Here is a 14,286-nt window from a genome sequence, read left to right on the forward strand (position 1 = left end):
ACTGATTTGTAATGCTATTGAGCAGAATGTTTTTTGGCAAAAGCAGTTTTGTTCAGGTCCTTTGTAAGGTGAGCGTTTTGGTTTTTTTATTCAATAATCAGTGTGCTCTTCTGTACCTCCCACCTACTCTGCTCTGTCCTCTGTACCATACTTTTGAGAGAAAAACTTTTTTTGGAACTGAATTTTCACTCATCTTCCATTCGGGCAAGAACATTTATTTTGATTTATTTTTATCAACATATGCAATTGTAGTTGGCATTATGTGTCACTGTTAAATTTCCTATACAGTTTATGCATTGTGTTCTGAGGGGAATGCTATGGCTCTAAGATTTCAAAGTAAACAGCAAAGGGCGTGATAGCCAAAATGATCTTTGTTTTGTGTTGATGTGATGAGTAGTTTTTTGACTGCTCATGAGCCGCTGCATGTCATCCTTAAACAGCTGCACTGCGGATTTAGAAGTCAGGGAACTTTTCCAAGACACATAAACAAATACACAACCAGGATTAGTTTGAGCAATACTAATAGCTCACATCACACAGTCATTCCATCTTGTGGTCGTTTGCTCTGACTCTCTCATCTGTCACCCCTCCTCTCACATGCTCTTTGATCGACTAGACTTGTCACCCCCCTCTCTCTCTCTCTTTGGAGGGGGCTGGTCATCATCTGCCTCACTTGGCTCCTCCCTCTTTCTTTCATGTCATTATGTCAGTCTTGACTGAACATCAAAGTCTCCTCATCTGGTAAATGCTCAGTTCATTGGTCTTGTCCTTTCTAATATGATGTCTCAAAATAGGACTGGCATTTTTAAATGTCCCCATCAGGTACTTTTCAAGTTATAACTATAACTTGTTATAACTATAACTTGAAAAGTTACCACGAGAAAATCTTACACGACTGGTAAAAAATAAATAGTGAAACCGTAAAAAGCAATAGGTTTATATAGCCACATGTGTTTGTTAACCCTTGGTGGATATTTCTCTTTAACATGCATTCGTTTAGTATTGTTGAAGAGTGCGCACACAAGCTACCAAAAAAAATGTAGAGCTGTCGCTGTGCTCCTAGACAAGCAGGGTGAGAGTTTAAGTACATGAAATAAAAAAAGGGAAACAATGGTAAACTGCAGCATCTGCTCAATAAACTCTGTCTGGAACTAGTAAGTGGTAAAGCTTGCCTCCTACTTAATTTGATTGGCTGCTATGCTCAAAACATAGTAGTGTCTCTGTGTCTTAAGTTGCAAAGTATATTGTTTTTTGTTTTTTTTTATGCTCACCCAAAAACGTGTCATGCAGCAGCAGAGAAGAGCGCTTAGCATACACGCTGTACCATAGGAAGACAGTATGTTTAACTGTTAACAAAAGTAGCAAAAGTTTTATATTTTTCAATATAAAATCCTGCTTTAGAAATTCAACATATAAATAAAAGGTAGCCCTCAGCTTGTGTTTAGATCTTGTGATTTTCTATGAAGCTAATGTGTTTTAGCGAGTGTCTAAACTTGTGATGCACTGTGAATTGATCCCAAAAAGTGCACAAAAGGCCTGCTTTCATATGTGCTAACTGGAGTGGGTGTACCGTGAGTGTGTTTGAGTAGGAAAATGCATCAGTGATGTAGTGCTTGACCAGTAAGCTGACTCACTGATGAAAACAGTGGCTTTGTTTGCTTTTTATTCTGCTACGTAACAGCTGACCCTGTCCTTCAAATTGAACTCATCCTCTAAGCAAAGAAAAAGAAAACAGTCTACATGCGGAGACAAGTAGCATTGCAATCACCACATGGCTATATTTAGTATTCAACACAAAATTCAACCAACAACAGATCATATTTACAACTTTACAAGAAAACAGTAAATTATAAAATGTAACAGTAAACAGCTCTGTCAACTCATTTTAAAATTAAAATAGATACACCAACCTGAATAAGGCAAAAAATACTTTAAAAAAAAGAAATGAAAAAGTAAAGCTGTTTTGGCAGTGCAGATCTTCAGCATTTTCTTTTTCATGAGTAAGAATTAAGTTCTTGCTTCTTTAGCAATCCCAACATGTTTTCACCAACGTGCTTTCATCATAGATTCACTTCATTGTAATCGTTAGAAGACGTTTCTCATTTTCAGTGACAGATCTCTTATTTTCTGTTTGAAGTTATCGTAGATGATGTGGGATCTCCACCTGAAAAATAAGATTGAAAATAGTTAGAAGACGAAGAGCACTGGTTTAGCTCAGTTGTTTGAGCAAGTACCCCATGCCCATAGTCTACAGTCCTCCTCAAACTGATTGCTGGTTCGACTTGTCATCCTGATGCTAATTGGTGGATGTCATTCCCCACTATGTCTTCCCACATTTCATGTCACTCCACAGCTTTACTTTCCAAATAACGCAACAGCCCCCAAAAAGAGTAATTTGAGGCCATTCATTCCTTTTTGGAAATACTATGTTGATGGCAGGATGACAAGAATGCGAATGAGTCAGTGGTCACGATTAAGTGACATCAAAGAGTTAGCAATTATGACTCTAAAGCAAATGATCTAAGAAACCACACACTCAATGAAATGTTTTTTTTCTTTAGCTGTTGAAAGTGGATTCTTGCTGCAGAACACCATTAATAGGTCAAACGTTTACATTATGTGCATGTTAAAGACATTTATTTACATTTCAGCATGTTCCAATGTTAAATCTTGATTGTTTAATCAGTATAAGTAAATCTAAATTTCACATACTGGGATTACCACTTCAAAGCTTGTTCAAAGTTTGAATCTCTTGTAGTGTACATCTATCAGGTTTGGGTTTTAGGAATAGTGAGCTTTTAGAGACGCTGGTAGCCAGATGATTTTTGTTATAGTACCAGGTTATCAGTTTTCACTATTTCTGGTCTTCATGCTATGTTAAGCTAATTTTTGATGGCCATATGTACACATTCTTCTAGTTGGCTCTTTGGACCTTGATTTTTGACTTGTACTTTTTTGATACCTTGCAGATAACATGATTTCAGTTTTTCACGAGCCGCTCATATATCTTCTTAAAATGCTAACAAAGGTTGGAGATTGTATAAAATCACTTGCGTAATATCCTTATTTGCTTCAAGTGTTAAAGAATTGGTGTTGTTGGTGCTTGCTGTGGTAACATGTCATATCTCTCTTTATCAAAGCTTCCCTGAAGAGTTTCTATAAATACTGTATGTGAGCTAAGTGGCAGGAGTTTCACAGCTAGGAGGCACCGCCATGTCAGGGCAGAGCTGATTTTCCACTCTAACAATGTAACAAGTTGTGCTAACACTCCAGCCAAGGTACCACTTGTCTCTCATCCAAAGTAAAATAATTACCACACTTTTATGAATAAGGCTGTATGCTCTCTTTTAAGTTTGTTCTCTTTTTTACAACTTTAATATTATTTAACACTAAACTTTATCATCCTCTTCAGTGTATGAATACTTTGAATGCTTGACTAATAATAGCATCTGATAAACTTGAGCTTTTCTGTATCTTTCTGGCTGTAAAGCATTGTTATCATGCAACATTGCTGGCTGGTGAAAAGCAGCCTTTTGCATGCCTGCCTAAACACCACAGGCTCTGTCTCATCCTCATCGAAATTAAACTTCCTACTTGTTCACTTTGCCCTTCGAACCACTCTGCAGTTTTGCAATAAGGACTTTGTCCTTATCTGCTGGTGGGGAAGGAATTCTTTGAACTTTTGCCAGTTTCACTTTCACATAAGGAGGGACCAAAGTACATATAGAGCTAGTTGCAACATTGTTGTCAAATAAACCCTTCAGCTCACCCGTTTTAGGTTGCGGAGGCTACAGGAACGGATGGACTCCATCAGCTGGTCGTGGGCTGATCTCATTGGCGTAGACGGCCTGCTGCCCTCTCCTTCCCTTTTCTCCATCGACACAGGCTTCAGAGCGTTCTTTAGCTCTGTCAGGATGCTACTAGTTTCATCTTTCCCTGAATCCTTGACCTTCCCCTTCTTGCCCTTCTTAACTTTTGTCTTTCTCATCTTCTGGCTGCCTGTCTCATGGGCCCTGATGACCTCCGCTATCATCCTTGTGGGCTTCGTCTTCTCCCTTGAAGATGGGAGTGGAGGGGGAGGAGGTGGGGGAGGGGGAGGTGGTGGAGGAGGAGGAGGTGGAACAGGAGGGGTCTGTTTTTTAGCCAGGTCCATCCTGGGGAGTTTGGGTGAGGACCAGGGAGAGACCCTTGGCGAGCTGCATGGTGATAAATGAGGAGTTCCTTTCTAGGGAAAAAGAGGACATTTTTAAGATGACAAACATTTTTTACTACAAAGGTGTAGTGGGCTAGCTTAAAAATATAAGGTGAGGTGTTGGTTTTTAAGCTTCCATGGGTGATGCTGAGGCTGAAATGGCAGCTGGAGAGTCCGTAAAAATTTAGATGAGCTCAGTGATCTGTTCTGGGTTTTCTTTCTCAACAGGGTAATAAATACAGAATCAACAAATGATTAGATAATTACTGGTATTTCTATGATTAACGTTCAACAGTTTGTTGAAAATAGGTCAAATTATGTGTAGATTGCATATGGTTAGTTTAAAATAATTTTTGTATCCATCGCAGAAATAAGGACTTGAAACAGTCAAGTTGGCAACCATTAGGGCCGGGTCTAATCACACCAATAAAAAATAGGATCGCATTTTGAAGAAAGAGGTACGCACCAGTGCAATGGTTCTGGGCTTAATCGCTCCCACTGGTGCCCCCTGTTCGCCCTGCTGCTGCTGTTGTTGCCTCTGCTCCTGCAGACGTTTTTGTCTCTGGCGGTCCTGGTTCCGAGTGAGGATTCCTGTCATGCTCATCCTGGGACCAGGCAAGTTGAACTGGTATCCCAACTTGATCAAGGTGTGATTTTCCCTCAGAATCTTCACCATCTCCATCTCTACCTATGGGGGCAAGGATTGTTGAAGGGAGACATTGTTACACTAGCAAACACGTTGTAAATACAAAAAAGAGAGGGCTGCTTAGGTTATGGTTACTTGATAAAGGTTTGTTTGAGTCAAATGTTGAGTAAGAGAGTTGTCCCAACCTGTCCTCCACACATGTGTCTCTGGTTGTGGAAACGAAGCTCAGTCAGGGTGTTGTTTCCTGGCAGTGCTTGAACCAGTGCCATCACACCCTTTCCAGTCACATAGTTGGACTCTATATTGAGACTGATGATGGACGAGTTCTCTCTCAGCATCTTAGCAATGGCCAGAGCAACAGGGTCATCTGCTTTGGTGTTTGCTAGGCTAAACATCTTGACATGGCAGTTTGATCTTAATGCCTCAGCAAATCTAATTAGTGTTCCCTGAGAATAAAAAAAAAAATGTAAATATTTTTCCCAGAAATAGAACTTTAAAAAAAAAATTAGACATTCTGTCAACTAAACAAAGACCAGATTGTTAATTCAAAACAACGATGTTACAGGTTTGTTATTGAATGATCCAACCATCGGGAACCATCTGCCATCTACTACAATCCTCATGTAGGGGCTATTGCATCCATTTAATTATTTAGCCATGTTTGACAAGACGTTTTAATTTTACATCTACATTGATGGATACCAACCATTTTTGTACTAGTACCTGTAAGATGTCGTCAATGTTGTTGAGATTAACTTCTGTAAGTTCAGGGTCATTGCTTAGAGCTCTTTGGAGAACTTCGTCAACAACTGTTGGGTTTCCAGTCGTGTCTGGGTCAGCAGGTGGAGGGGGCGGAGTCAGTCTCAAAGGCTCCACTCTCTGTGGCTTCAGTAGCATTGGGGTGTTTACTTGGGGCGTTAGCGCCTCAGAATCCTTGAAAGGTTCAGGTTTTAATTTATTATCTTGTTCCTCCTCCTCCTCCTCCTCCTCCTCCTCCTCCTCCTCCTCCTCATCTTCCTCCTCTGTTACAGCTTCCTCCTCATCCTCACTTTTCTCCTCTTCCTCTTCTTCTTCTTCCTCCTTCTCCTTTAGTTCATCATTCTCTTTTAGGTCTTTTTCATTCTCAACATCTTTTTCATCATCTTCCCCACTGCTTCCTTCAGTCACACACTCTTCCTCTTGATCTTCATCCTGTATTTTGACACAATTAGTCAGTGTTTGACATGCAATGCTGTATTGAGAACTTCCCTTTGAAACTCTTTGACCTGTATACAGCGAAGCTTAATAAACACATTTTCTACAAAAGCTGGAAGGCAGGTTGTTATGGTCCTCCTTCCTATTAGTACTTTAAATGACTTATTACTTCTTGTCAAAGAATGTCTATAGTTCCATCTTGTCTATACAACAATCTTCCTTTACCTCTAGACATTACCCAAATGCCAAGGAAAATATAACTAAATATAACTGACCGGTTTCGGGCTTCCTCCACCTATCTCGTCCTCCAGCAGTCTACGTGTTTCATTTTCCCAATACTTTGAGAGGGCTTCTCTGCTAAAGGTTCCTGTTGGGGTCTTGTCCGTCTGGTCCCTCTGCCTGAGTCCTATTGGAACGTTGGCATCAGGATCAATGTCTGCCAGCTCCTTTTCCAATTCAGCCAACTCCTCAGGGCTGAGGGAGGCCAAAAGCTCGTCCTCGTCCACGTCTTCATACTTACTCAGCTCTCGTCGGTAACCGAAACAGCTCATAGTCCAAATGTGTTTGGGACACACAAGTCAGTATGGGTTCAAAATACCACAGAAAGATCACTTCATGAGTTGCATAGACTAAGTGAGATAATAAAGCTCTCTATGAGAAAAGATATCAAACTAAATGGAAGTCCACCCTTTGGTTGCTTGAGATCCTTCGGCATAAGGGCTTTTTGCAAATTCAGAGTCCAACCAATGTTATCCTTGTCGATTCAAAGTGTTTGTAAGCAGTGGATCCAGTCAAAAAAAGCCTTTCAAAGAAGTCCAGTCTGAACCAGATCTGTCCCCCCAGTTCTGTTGCTGTGAGGGAGCCTATCTGCATGTGTGTTGGTGTCCTTTCCTCTCTAATCTCACCAGCTGCTGTTTAAGTCTTAAGAGAGGGATCAGAGGGGAGAGTACCAAAGTGTGGGCCCCATGATGCTGTATCTTTTTTTGGAGGCACGGGTCCTGAGCACACAGCCACAAAAAGCATGTGAGCTCAGAGAGTAGGGTCTTTCAGCATAGTCTGTCACCAGGGCCTGGCTTTACATTCATGGCCAAAAAAGACAAGCTGCACCCAACAGAGATGAACAAGAACGATAAACACAGATAATGTTTTACCAGCACAGGCATCATCACAGCATGTTCATCATCAGTTAAATTGTGTCCACACTTTGTCATTACCATTTGATCCTAGTTGTAGTAGTAGTTTGTAGTCTGCCGTTATAGGATTTTGTATGTTCCTTGTCAGTGTTTCCTTGTGGCTCCCTGTTTGTTGTTTTTTGGATTTGTTGGATTAAGTTTGAGTTAGTTTTTGTTTTGCCTTCTGCGTCTTTAGTTTAAATAATTTTGTTGTTTTTCTACACCTGTTTTTTGTCGAACCTTGACACTGTTACCATTTTGGATTTATGAAAGAAGGGACTATATTCAAATACAGTGGAGATGGTTGAGGCGCAGTTTGCACACAAAGTTATAAATCATATGCTCAAAATCAGTTTAAGAACTGGGAAATTAGCTAAATAGAAACATTTTCCCCACTGTATTTAGTGAAATGGAAGCTTACTGGATTTGTAAGCCTTAAAACAACATAGTGAGCTTTGGAAATGAAGTGAACTTTTAACTCAACCACTCACATCAACGTTGGAGGGTGATCATTCGGTTGAACAAACGTAAAGGATATTTTACAAGAACCACAAAACTCATCACTGTGGCCCACTGTCTTGTCTATTGCTGTAAAATACTTTTACACTGCTAAAAATGTACACCTTTTTTTAAATTGTTCCTAAAAAATTTTGGCTTGTGACCCTACTTTGAATTCATAAAACTCTGGGGACCCCATTGATCAGTAACACAGGCAGCTTATTGCTCAAACGATTAGAATTTCATGAGCTGTGGGCCATAGCAGCCCATGCTAAAAGTTAATAAACTTGTCACTTTAAATGTTTTTTCAAAAGCAAAGGACACATTCCAAGTCAGAAAACAGAGTTTATTGAAGAATTATCAACAATTGGTAGAAGAAAATATAAAAAATTTCCTTAACTACTTTTATGTTTTTTTTTTTTTTTGTCAACCCACAAATTGACTGTACAAAAATGTTAACACTGAAAGCTAGCACATAGTTGGAACACTGTAATTCACCCACACAGGTGTTTACACTTAACCTGTCTGATTAGACCTCTGCTAAGGACTGTGTGGGCATGAACACACTGTCCTTGATTGGCTTTTCTCCAAAAGGCTGTTGCACCTGCTAGGGCAACAGAACCTAAACTAAAATCATTTTAAATGTTTGATGTAGTTTTTGGACTCTCTTCCAAACTTCTCCTTCAAGTGGGGTTCTAATTGGCAAAAAGTGAAAAATCCTACATTTCAACAATAGCCACATTTCAACAAGTCACTCCAGTGTGTGTGTGTGTGTGTGTGTGTGTGTGTGTGTGTGTGTGTGTGTGTGTGTGTATATATATATGTGTGTGTGTGTGTGTGTATATATATATATATATATATATATATATATATATATATATATAATGATTTAAGATAGATCATTTCTATATACATTTCTACCCATATAATGTATTTTAAAAGTAAAACCATTGCATTAGCATTAGTGCCTCAATTACACAGATATAAGTTGCATATTTTATATCGAGGACAGTTCGCCATAAAGGTTGTAGTCACTGTAGGTCAGATATTTTCTCAATCGTGGAGGAAAAGGGACCGTGGCCATTGCTTCAGGGTTATTTAGAGTCCTGAGGCCCATGTGACCTCGGATAAGCAGGCGACACAAGTGCTGCAGAGACCGGGGTTTACCTAGGTGCAAACAAATACACAGTGCATGGATTTACTTTTTTAATCAAATCTTTGAATTATAACCACAAAGTAAATTATTATACATTCTACCCAGTATTTCATGAATCTCTTCCCACTCTGGCCTCCTCTCCAGGATTTGTTTGAGGTTGGGACAGATGCTGACATGGCTGACGTAGTCCAGGAGCATCCTTACAATGCCGCCAACCAGATGTGTCAGACAGGAGACCGATGCATACTCACAGAACTGAAAGAAAGGATAAATACTGTGTGATTTATTAAACAGTATGTACTGGCTTAAAGGTTCATTGATTGGTTAATTGGTGGGGTTTTGTGTTGAGACAACCTCACAAAGTTACACTCAGTATGTATCTGTCTGGCTGAAATGATTCTTACTGGGATGGCATTAGGTTGACTATAAATCTGGTAAGCCTGGTTGTGGAGCTCAGTCCATGTATTGTCCATTTCTTCACAGTTACCATGGTAACACTGGAAACACCTAAAAGAGGCAGAGTTTCACAGCTTAATTACCTTAACATTAAATTCAACTTCAGAAAAACTAAACAAAAGCTTACTTACAATAACTTTATTGGAACCAAATATTTTAGAATTATTTCATATTAAAGTTTGAAGACTAACTTGTAAGCTTCATATCCACTGTTGAGCAGCAGTCGCAACATAACTGGATCTCTCAAGCTGTACTGCAGGGCTGTCGGGAACAGTGTGTTGCAGATCACACTGAAGTTACAGTTAACCTCTGCTCCATAGGACAACAGAAGTCGCACCAACTCATACCTGGCAAGGACCAAACAAAGATGTCACAGGTAACTTTAACACAACCTTTCTCAAAGGACTACAGGAGTATTTTGCACACGTTTGCAGCACACCTCTCAGCTCGTACAGCGACCAGGATGCACTGAAGTGGATCCAGGTCAGTTCTCGCTCCAGCTGCGAGCAAAATCTCAGAACAAGTGACATCATTGTTGGAAACAGCAAAGTAAAGAGGAGTCTTTCTCAGGTCCCCGTAGTTCTCTAAAGCGAGATTGCATTACAATCAGGGTTAAAGTTGCATGTAGAAAGTTTTAATGGACAACACCGGTAATCTGAGTTGATGTGATTTTCCAAAGATGGAGTCACAAAACATACAATTTTAGAAATATTAAAGCAACATCGTCCAGTTTGAGTGTGAAGTTAAATGGCCAAATTAGTTAGATCTAACTTTATGCAGACTTTTTCCTGTCAGATACCTTGTAAAAAGTCAACAAGAACATATGGGGAGTTGATATGTGAACATAGAAGGTCACAGAAATTCCCCACATGACAGTGGTTGTGCTTATGACACCAAACATGAATGAACCAAGCTTTATCCTCTGCTCAATTTGGTTGCTCGTAATCATTTATTGTATTGCTGTCTTGTAGATGTATTCATATTGACACAAAACAATCAAACAGTCAAAAATGTACTTTTCATCCAGGCTGCGTTTAGAGATAGAAGGATAACTTGGCTTTACAAATCAAATGTTTTTCTATCGTGTATGCATGTGGGAGAGAGAGTAATGTTAGCATCCAGCAGGTCCTACCAGATATGTGATTGTCTAGCATTGCATTGACATCATATCCTTTCTGGAGAAGCAGCTTCAGACACTCAACCTGTCCCCCGTCTGCTGCAGAGTGGACAGGGTTCTGACCTGAGAGATGGATTGCTTTCTTTGTGGTGATCGGGATGAGAGTCCTCAAAGCTCTACAGAGAGAGAGAGAGAGAGAGAGAGAGAGAGAGAGAGAGAGAGAGAGAGAGCGGAGACGAACAGGAAGAGGACAAAAAGAGTTCAGAACAAATGCTAAAAGAAGAAAAAAACAGGACAGGGAAAAATGTTCATTAGATTGTGGTTTGAGTGACTGTTATTTAGCAACAGAACTGAAAAACAGGGATAAACAGAAGGCTCTTTGTGGAAATGAGTAGAGTGAGAACACTGCGGAGCTGTGAGGTGCAAATGCAGACATGTTTGGTCAATTTGGCTGCAGAATTGGAGTAGAAGATTGATAATTCAACACAAGTGATATCTCTTTGTCTTGGACTGGATATTTAAGAAAGATGCAATTTCTGAAGGCTCTGTTCTACAGCTTGAGAACATGAATATCAGCTCACAGTATGTGTCCCTCATATGCAGCTCTGTGGATGGGCAGCTGGCAGGCATAGCTGGCTACATTCGGGTTGGCGTTGTGCTCCAAGAGCAACTTGATACAGTCCAGGTTTCCATTTCCAGCTGCATCATATAGCACTGTGTCTCCATTGCTGGCTTGGGCATTTACGTCAGCACCTGGTGGAGCACAGTAAATATGCCACAAGGTAAGATACTGTGTTATTATAGCGAAGTTGAGATGTCTTGTTATACAAGGAAACACTGATTTCATGCATTTAAAAGTATTTAAGTATTTCACCATGATGTATGAGGATTTCCAAGGCTTCAGCGTTGCCATATTCAGCTGCAATCGCAAGAGGAGTTACACCGTGAGCACCTCTGGTGTTTACCTTTGCACCGTGTTGAAGCAGCAGCATAAGAACAGCCGGACATCCAACCTGGTGCAAAAAAAGGAGGAAGGAAAGATTGTGAACGTCTCAATGGAATCAGGTTGGTAAACGTCACATCAGAAGTATTGATGCTGCAGTTCACCTTGGCTGCTTCATGAATGGCTGTCCACTTAATGCAACACACCTGCTCCACAAATGCCCCACCCATGATCAGCGTTAAAACCATGTTGTATGATTTCTGTCTCACTGCTAACAAACATAGACAATCAAAACGATCCCAGTAAAAACACAAACTGAAAAAAGTTATTACAATTTAGAATGTTTAAAAATTAAAAACAATGAACAGTCATGGAAACACTTCTTTGAGACTTTTAGGATAAGCGCTGCTATGAGCTTAAAGCTAATGTTAGTATGCTGACAAGCCTAAACTCAAAATAACAATGCTAATATTTAAAACCATCTAATGTTAACTGTGTTCATAGTCTGAGTTAACGTGTTGTTGCTACCTCACATTTCAAAAATTAGCATTCGCAAAAGAACTTTGAAAATTAAAAACTAAAGTTGGAATTTCATTGTGTAACATAAAGACAAATACTGACCGTCTTTAGCAGAGACTACAGACGTACAGAAAAGAAATGACAATCCAAAAAGCTTTTTTAATTTAAGTTTGACAGTTTTTCCTCTTAAAGAAAATGACAACATTTAACTGGGAAAGTGGGTATACATTGTATACTATAAAATATCCTGTAAATGAAGGCTATTGAGGGACTATGCTACTTGATTTTTCAATGAGTTTGTGTGTTCTTATGCTACCGATCAGCAGAGGAGACTCATTTCTGCTGTTGGTGTTGTGCGGTGAAGCTTGGTGTTGCAGCAGTATCTTGATGTTTTCTACCAGGCCAGCCTCTGCTGCCAGAGTCAGACATGTGTCCCCATCGTCTGTCTGCTCCTCCAGGGTCAGGTCTGTGGATGTCAACACTACTACAAAAAAAAGAAACTAGTGGTTTGTATTAATTGAGAAAATATACACTTTAACATGCAAGATTTTAATCGATAATACGATAGTTTTCCCTTTGTTAATGGTTTCCTTTATTGCAGATCTTACTTTTTTCTTGTTCAGTTGCTACATGATGCTGTGAAACTATATAAGCTCTTACCCTGTAACACAACATGCAGGATCTCCTGTTGAGGCTGAAGTGCTGCTGCATGCAGAGGAAGCTGACCCCTGCTGTCCCTCTCTCTGAACGCAGATGTACAACCTGACAGTACCTGCAGTGCACACACATCACCTGCAGGGATGGATCAACACAGGTAAAACAAGGCTACATCAATATTCATTTAGTCTATACAGAGATCACAAACAGACAACAAGGTATACAAAAAAACTGACTATATACAGTATAAAAAAAGACCACCTCCACCAGCTTTACATAAGTGAAACAATAATACCCCCCACAATGGGCACTAACACAATTGTGCTTGTGTTGTCAACCAGAGTCAGATGTGCAGTACATTTTGTTGCAGATCCCTCAGGTTAGAAAAGTCCACAGCAGAAAAGATTGTTGAGATGGTATGGAGAGTTCAATGACATCTAATCATCTAACTGTTCATCCTCTGCTAAGCCATTGTCAGAACAGTTTGAAAATGTTTTATATGACATGCATTTTATACAGGTTTATAGTTAACGTATGTCCCATTTGTTAACATGAAGTAAGCAGGGTTTATGACCTGCGAGTCAGGAGAAGGAGCTTCAGATTTTTTGTCTTCACCTTTGGGAATGGCCATCTTGTCCATATTTGTATCTAGTGTTTGACACAAACAGTTGTATTTGTTTGCAGCTGCTTCTGCCCTGTCGAAACTGTAACCTTAGTATGAATGTACTTACTCCACATGCACAGATTCTTGTGATTAGACAATGACGCAGAGAGAAATAGAACCTTACCTGTGTGAATAGCTTCCATTAGCTTCACAAATTCCTCCCTGTTTGATTCTTTTCTACAAATGAAAAGGAGAGTAGTAGGGTAAATAAAAAATACGTACTCTAGAAACACCATCATACTGCTTCAAACCAGTGTAACAGTTGATTATTCTAACGTCTTTTTTTACCAGGGATTCACAAATCAAATTAAAAATAAAAAGTGCTATGATGTATTCATGAATCTCTCAGTGAAAGCAATGTGGACATGTTGACAATTTAGACTCTCTCAAACCTGCGCATTTGTGCTGAACATGGCAGCTTGGAGGCGTCTTGAATGCTTTCATGGATGGCAAACTTAATAAATTCTTCATTTATGCTTTCTTGCTCAAGGTCATCCATTTCTACATCAGGTGACACAACAAAAATGACATGTTTACAAGGCTTTCCCTAAATGTTGAGCTTTGTTATGATAAGTGTGGTAGTCTATAGCACAAATCAAGTTAAACATTTGGTAACTCTAAACAAGTAAAGGTGACTGTCTGAAATTTTTGCTTAGCGGCAGACATGCAACTTGTTTATCAGTGAGGGGCTGCTGGCACAGTGTTTATGCTTGTCAGATGTCAGTGGTGTGCGCATTAGTGAATGAGAGAATGTCACTAAATTAAGTCACCCTTTAGTCTCTAGTCTTATTATTCTGTCTCACCTGCTTATCTGAAGTTGTGCCCTGTTGCTCTGCAGCTTGTAGCTCATATGTTTTAGTTTTGTGGGGCTAAACTGTCTGGTTATATTTAGATATGACCTGCTTTAGACGACCTGCTTACTCAACTGATAGTGTCTATCATGCTTTCATTCTTATCGCGACAGAACAAAGTATTCCTTAACTTTGATTTCTACACCATGCATTAGTTTATTCAGGGAAATTGCATTTAATTCAGTAAAACTTACTTTACAGGACATTATATGTGGGGTGGA

At 39.7% G+C, this 14,286-nt stretch overlaps 2 protein-coding genes across 4 annotated transcripts; both read right to left on the reverse strand.

Annotated features, from left to right (window-relative positions):
- Positions 1-1,389: 1,389 nt before the first annotated feature.
- On the reverse strand, positions 1,390-6,913 carry lmod2b (leiomodin 2 (cardiac) b). Its single transcript, XM_079335676.1, has 6 exons — positions 6,308-6,913; positions 5,562-6,029; positions 5,024-5,284; positions 4,659-4,880; positions 3,770-4,225; positions 1,390-2,164 (listed from the first exon to the last, which is right to left on the reverse strand). Exons 1-6 carry the CDS (start codon positions 6,581-6,583, stop codon positions 2,138-2,140), a joined length of 1,710 nt encoding a protein of 569 aa, XP_079191802.1. The 5' UTR covers positions 6,584-6,913; the 3' UTR covers positions 1,390-2,137.
- Positions 6,914-8,637: 1,724 nt separating this feature from the next.
- On the reverse strand, positions 8,638-14,050 carry asb15b (ankyrin repeat and SOCS box containing 15b). 3 transcript variants are annotated; one of them, XM_079335761.1, is made up of 14 exons: positions 14,018-14,050; positions 13,607-13,715; positions 13,339-13,391; positions 12,554-12,685; positions 12,210-12,374; positions 11,539-11,645; positions 11,306-11,444; positions 11,013-11,184; positions 10,447-10,607; positions 9,754-9,898; positions 9,506-9,661; positions 9,263-9,365; positions 8,960-9,113; positions 8,638-8,869 (listed from the first exon to the last, which is right to left on the reverse strand). In XM_079335761.1, the coding sequence occupies exons 2-14, from the start codon at positions 13,711-13,713 to the stop codon at positions 8,700-8,702; spliced, it is 1,764 nt and encodes a 587-aa protein (XP_079191887.1). In that variant the 5' UTR covers positions 13,714-13,715; positions 14,018-14,050; the 3' UTR covers positions 8,638-8,699. The 3 variants fall into 3 exon arrangements, with proteins under 3 accessions (XP_079191887.1, XP_079191885.1, XP_079191886.1); XM_079335759.1 differs by having other exon boundaries at positions 12,210-12,377; XM_079335760.1 differs by lacking the exon at positions 14,018-14,050 and having other exon boundaries at positions 12,210-12,377; positions 13,607-13,771.
- Between the last annotated feature and the right edge of the window lie 236 nt (positions 14,051-14,286).

Source organism: Symphodus melops (assembly GCF_947650265.1).
Source record: "Symphodus melops genome assembly, chromosome: 22".
NCBI lineage: Eukaryota > Metazoa > Chordata > Actinopteri > Labriformes > Labridae > Symphodus > Symphodus melops.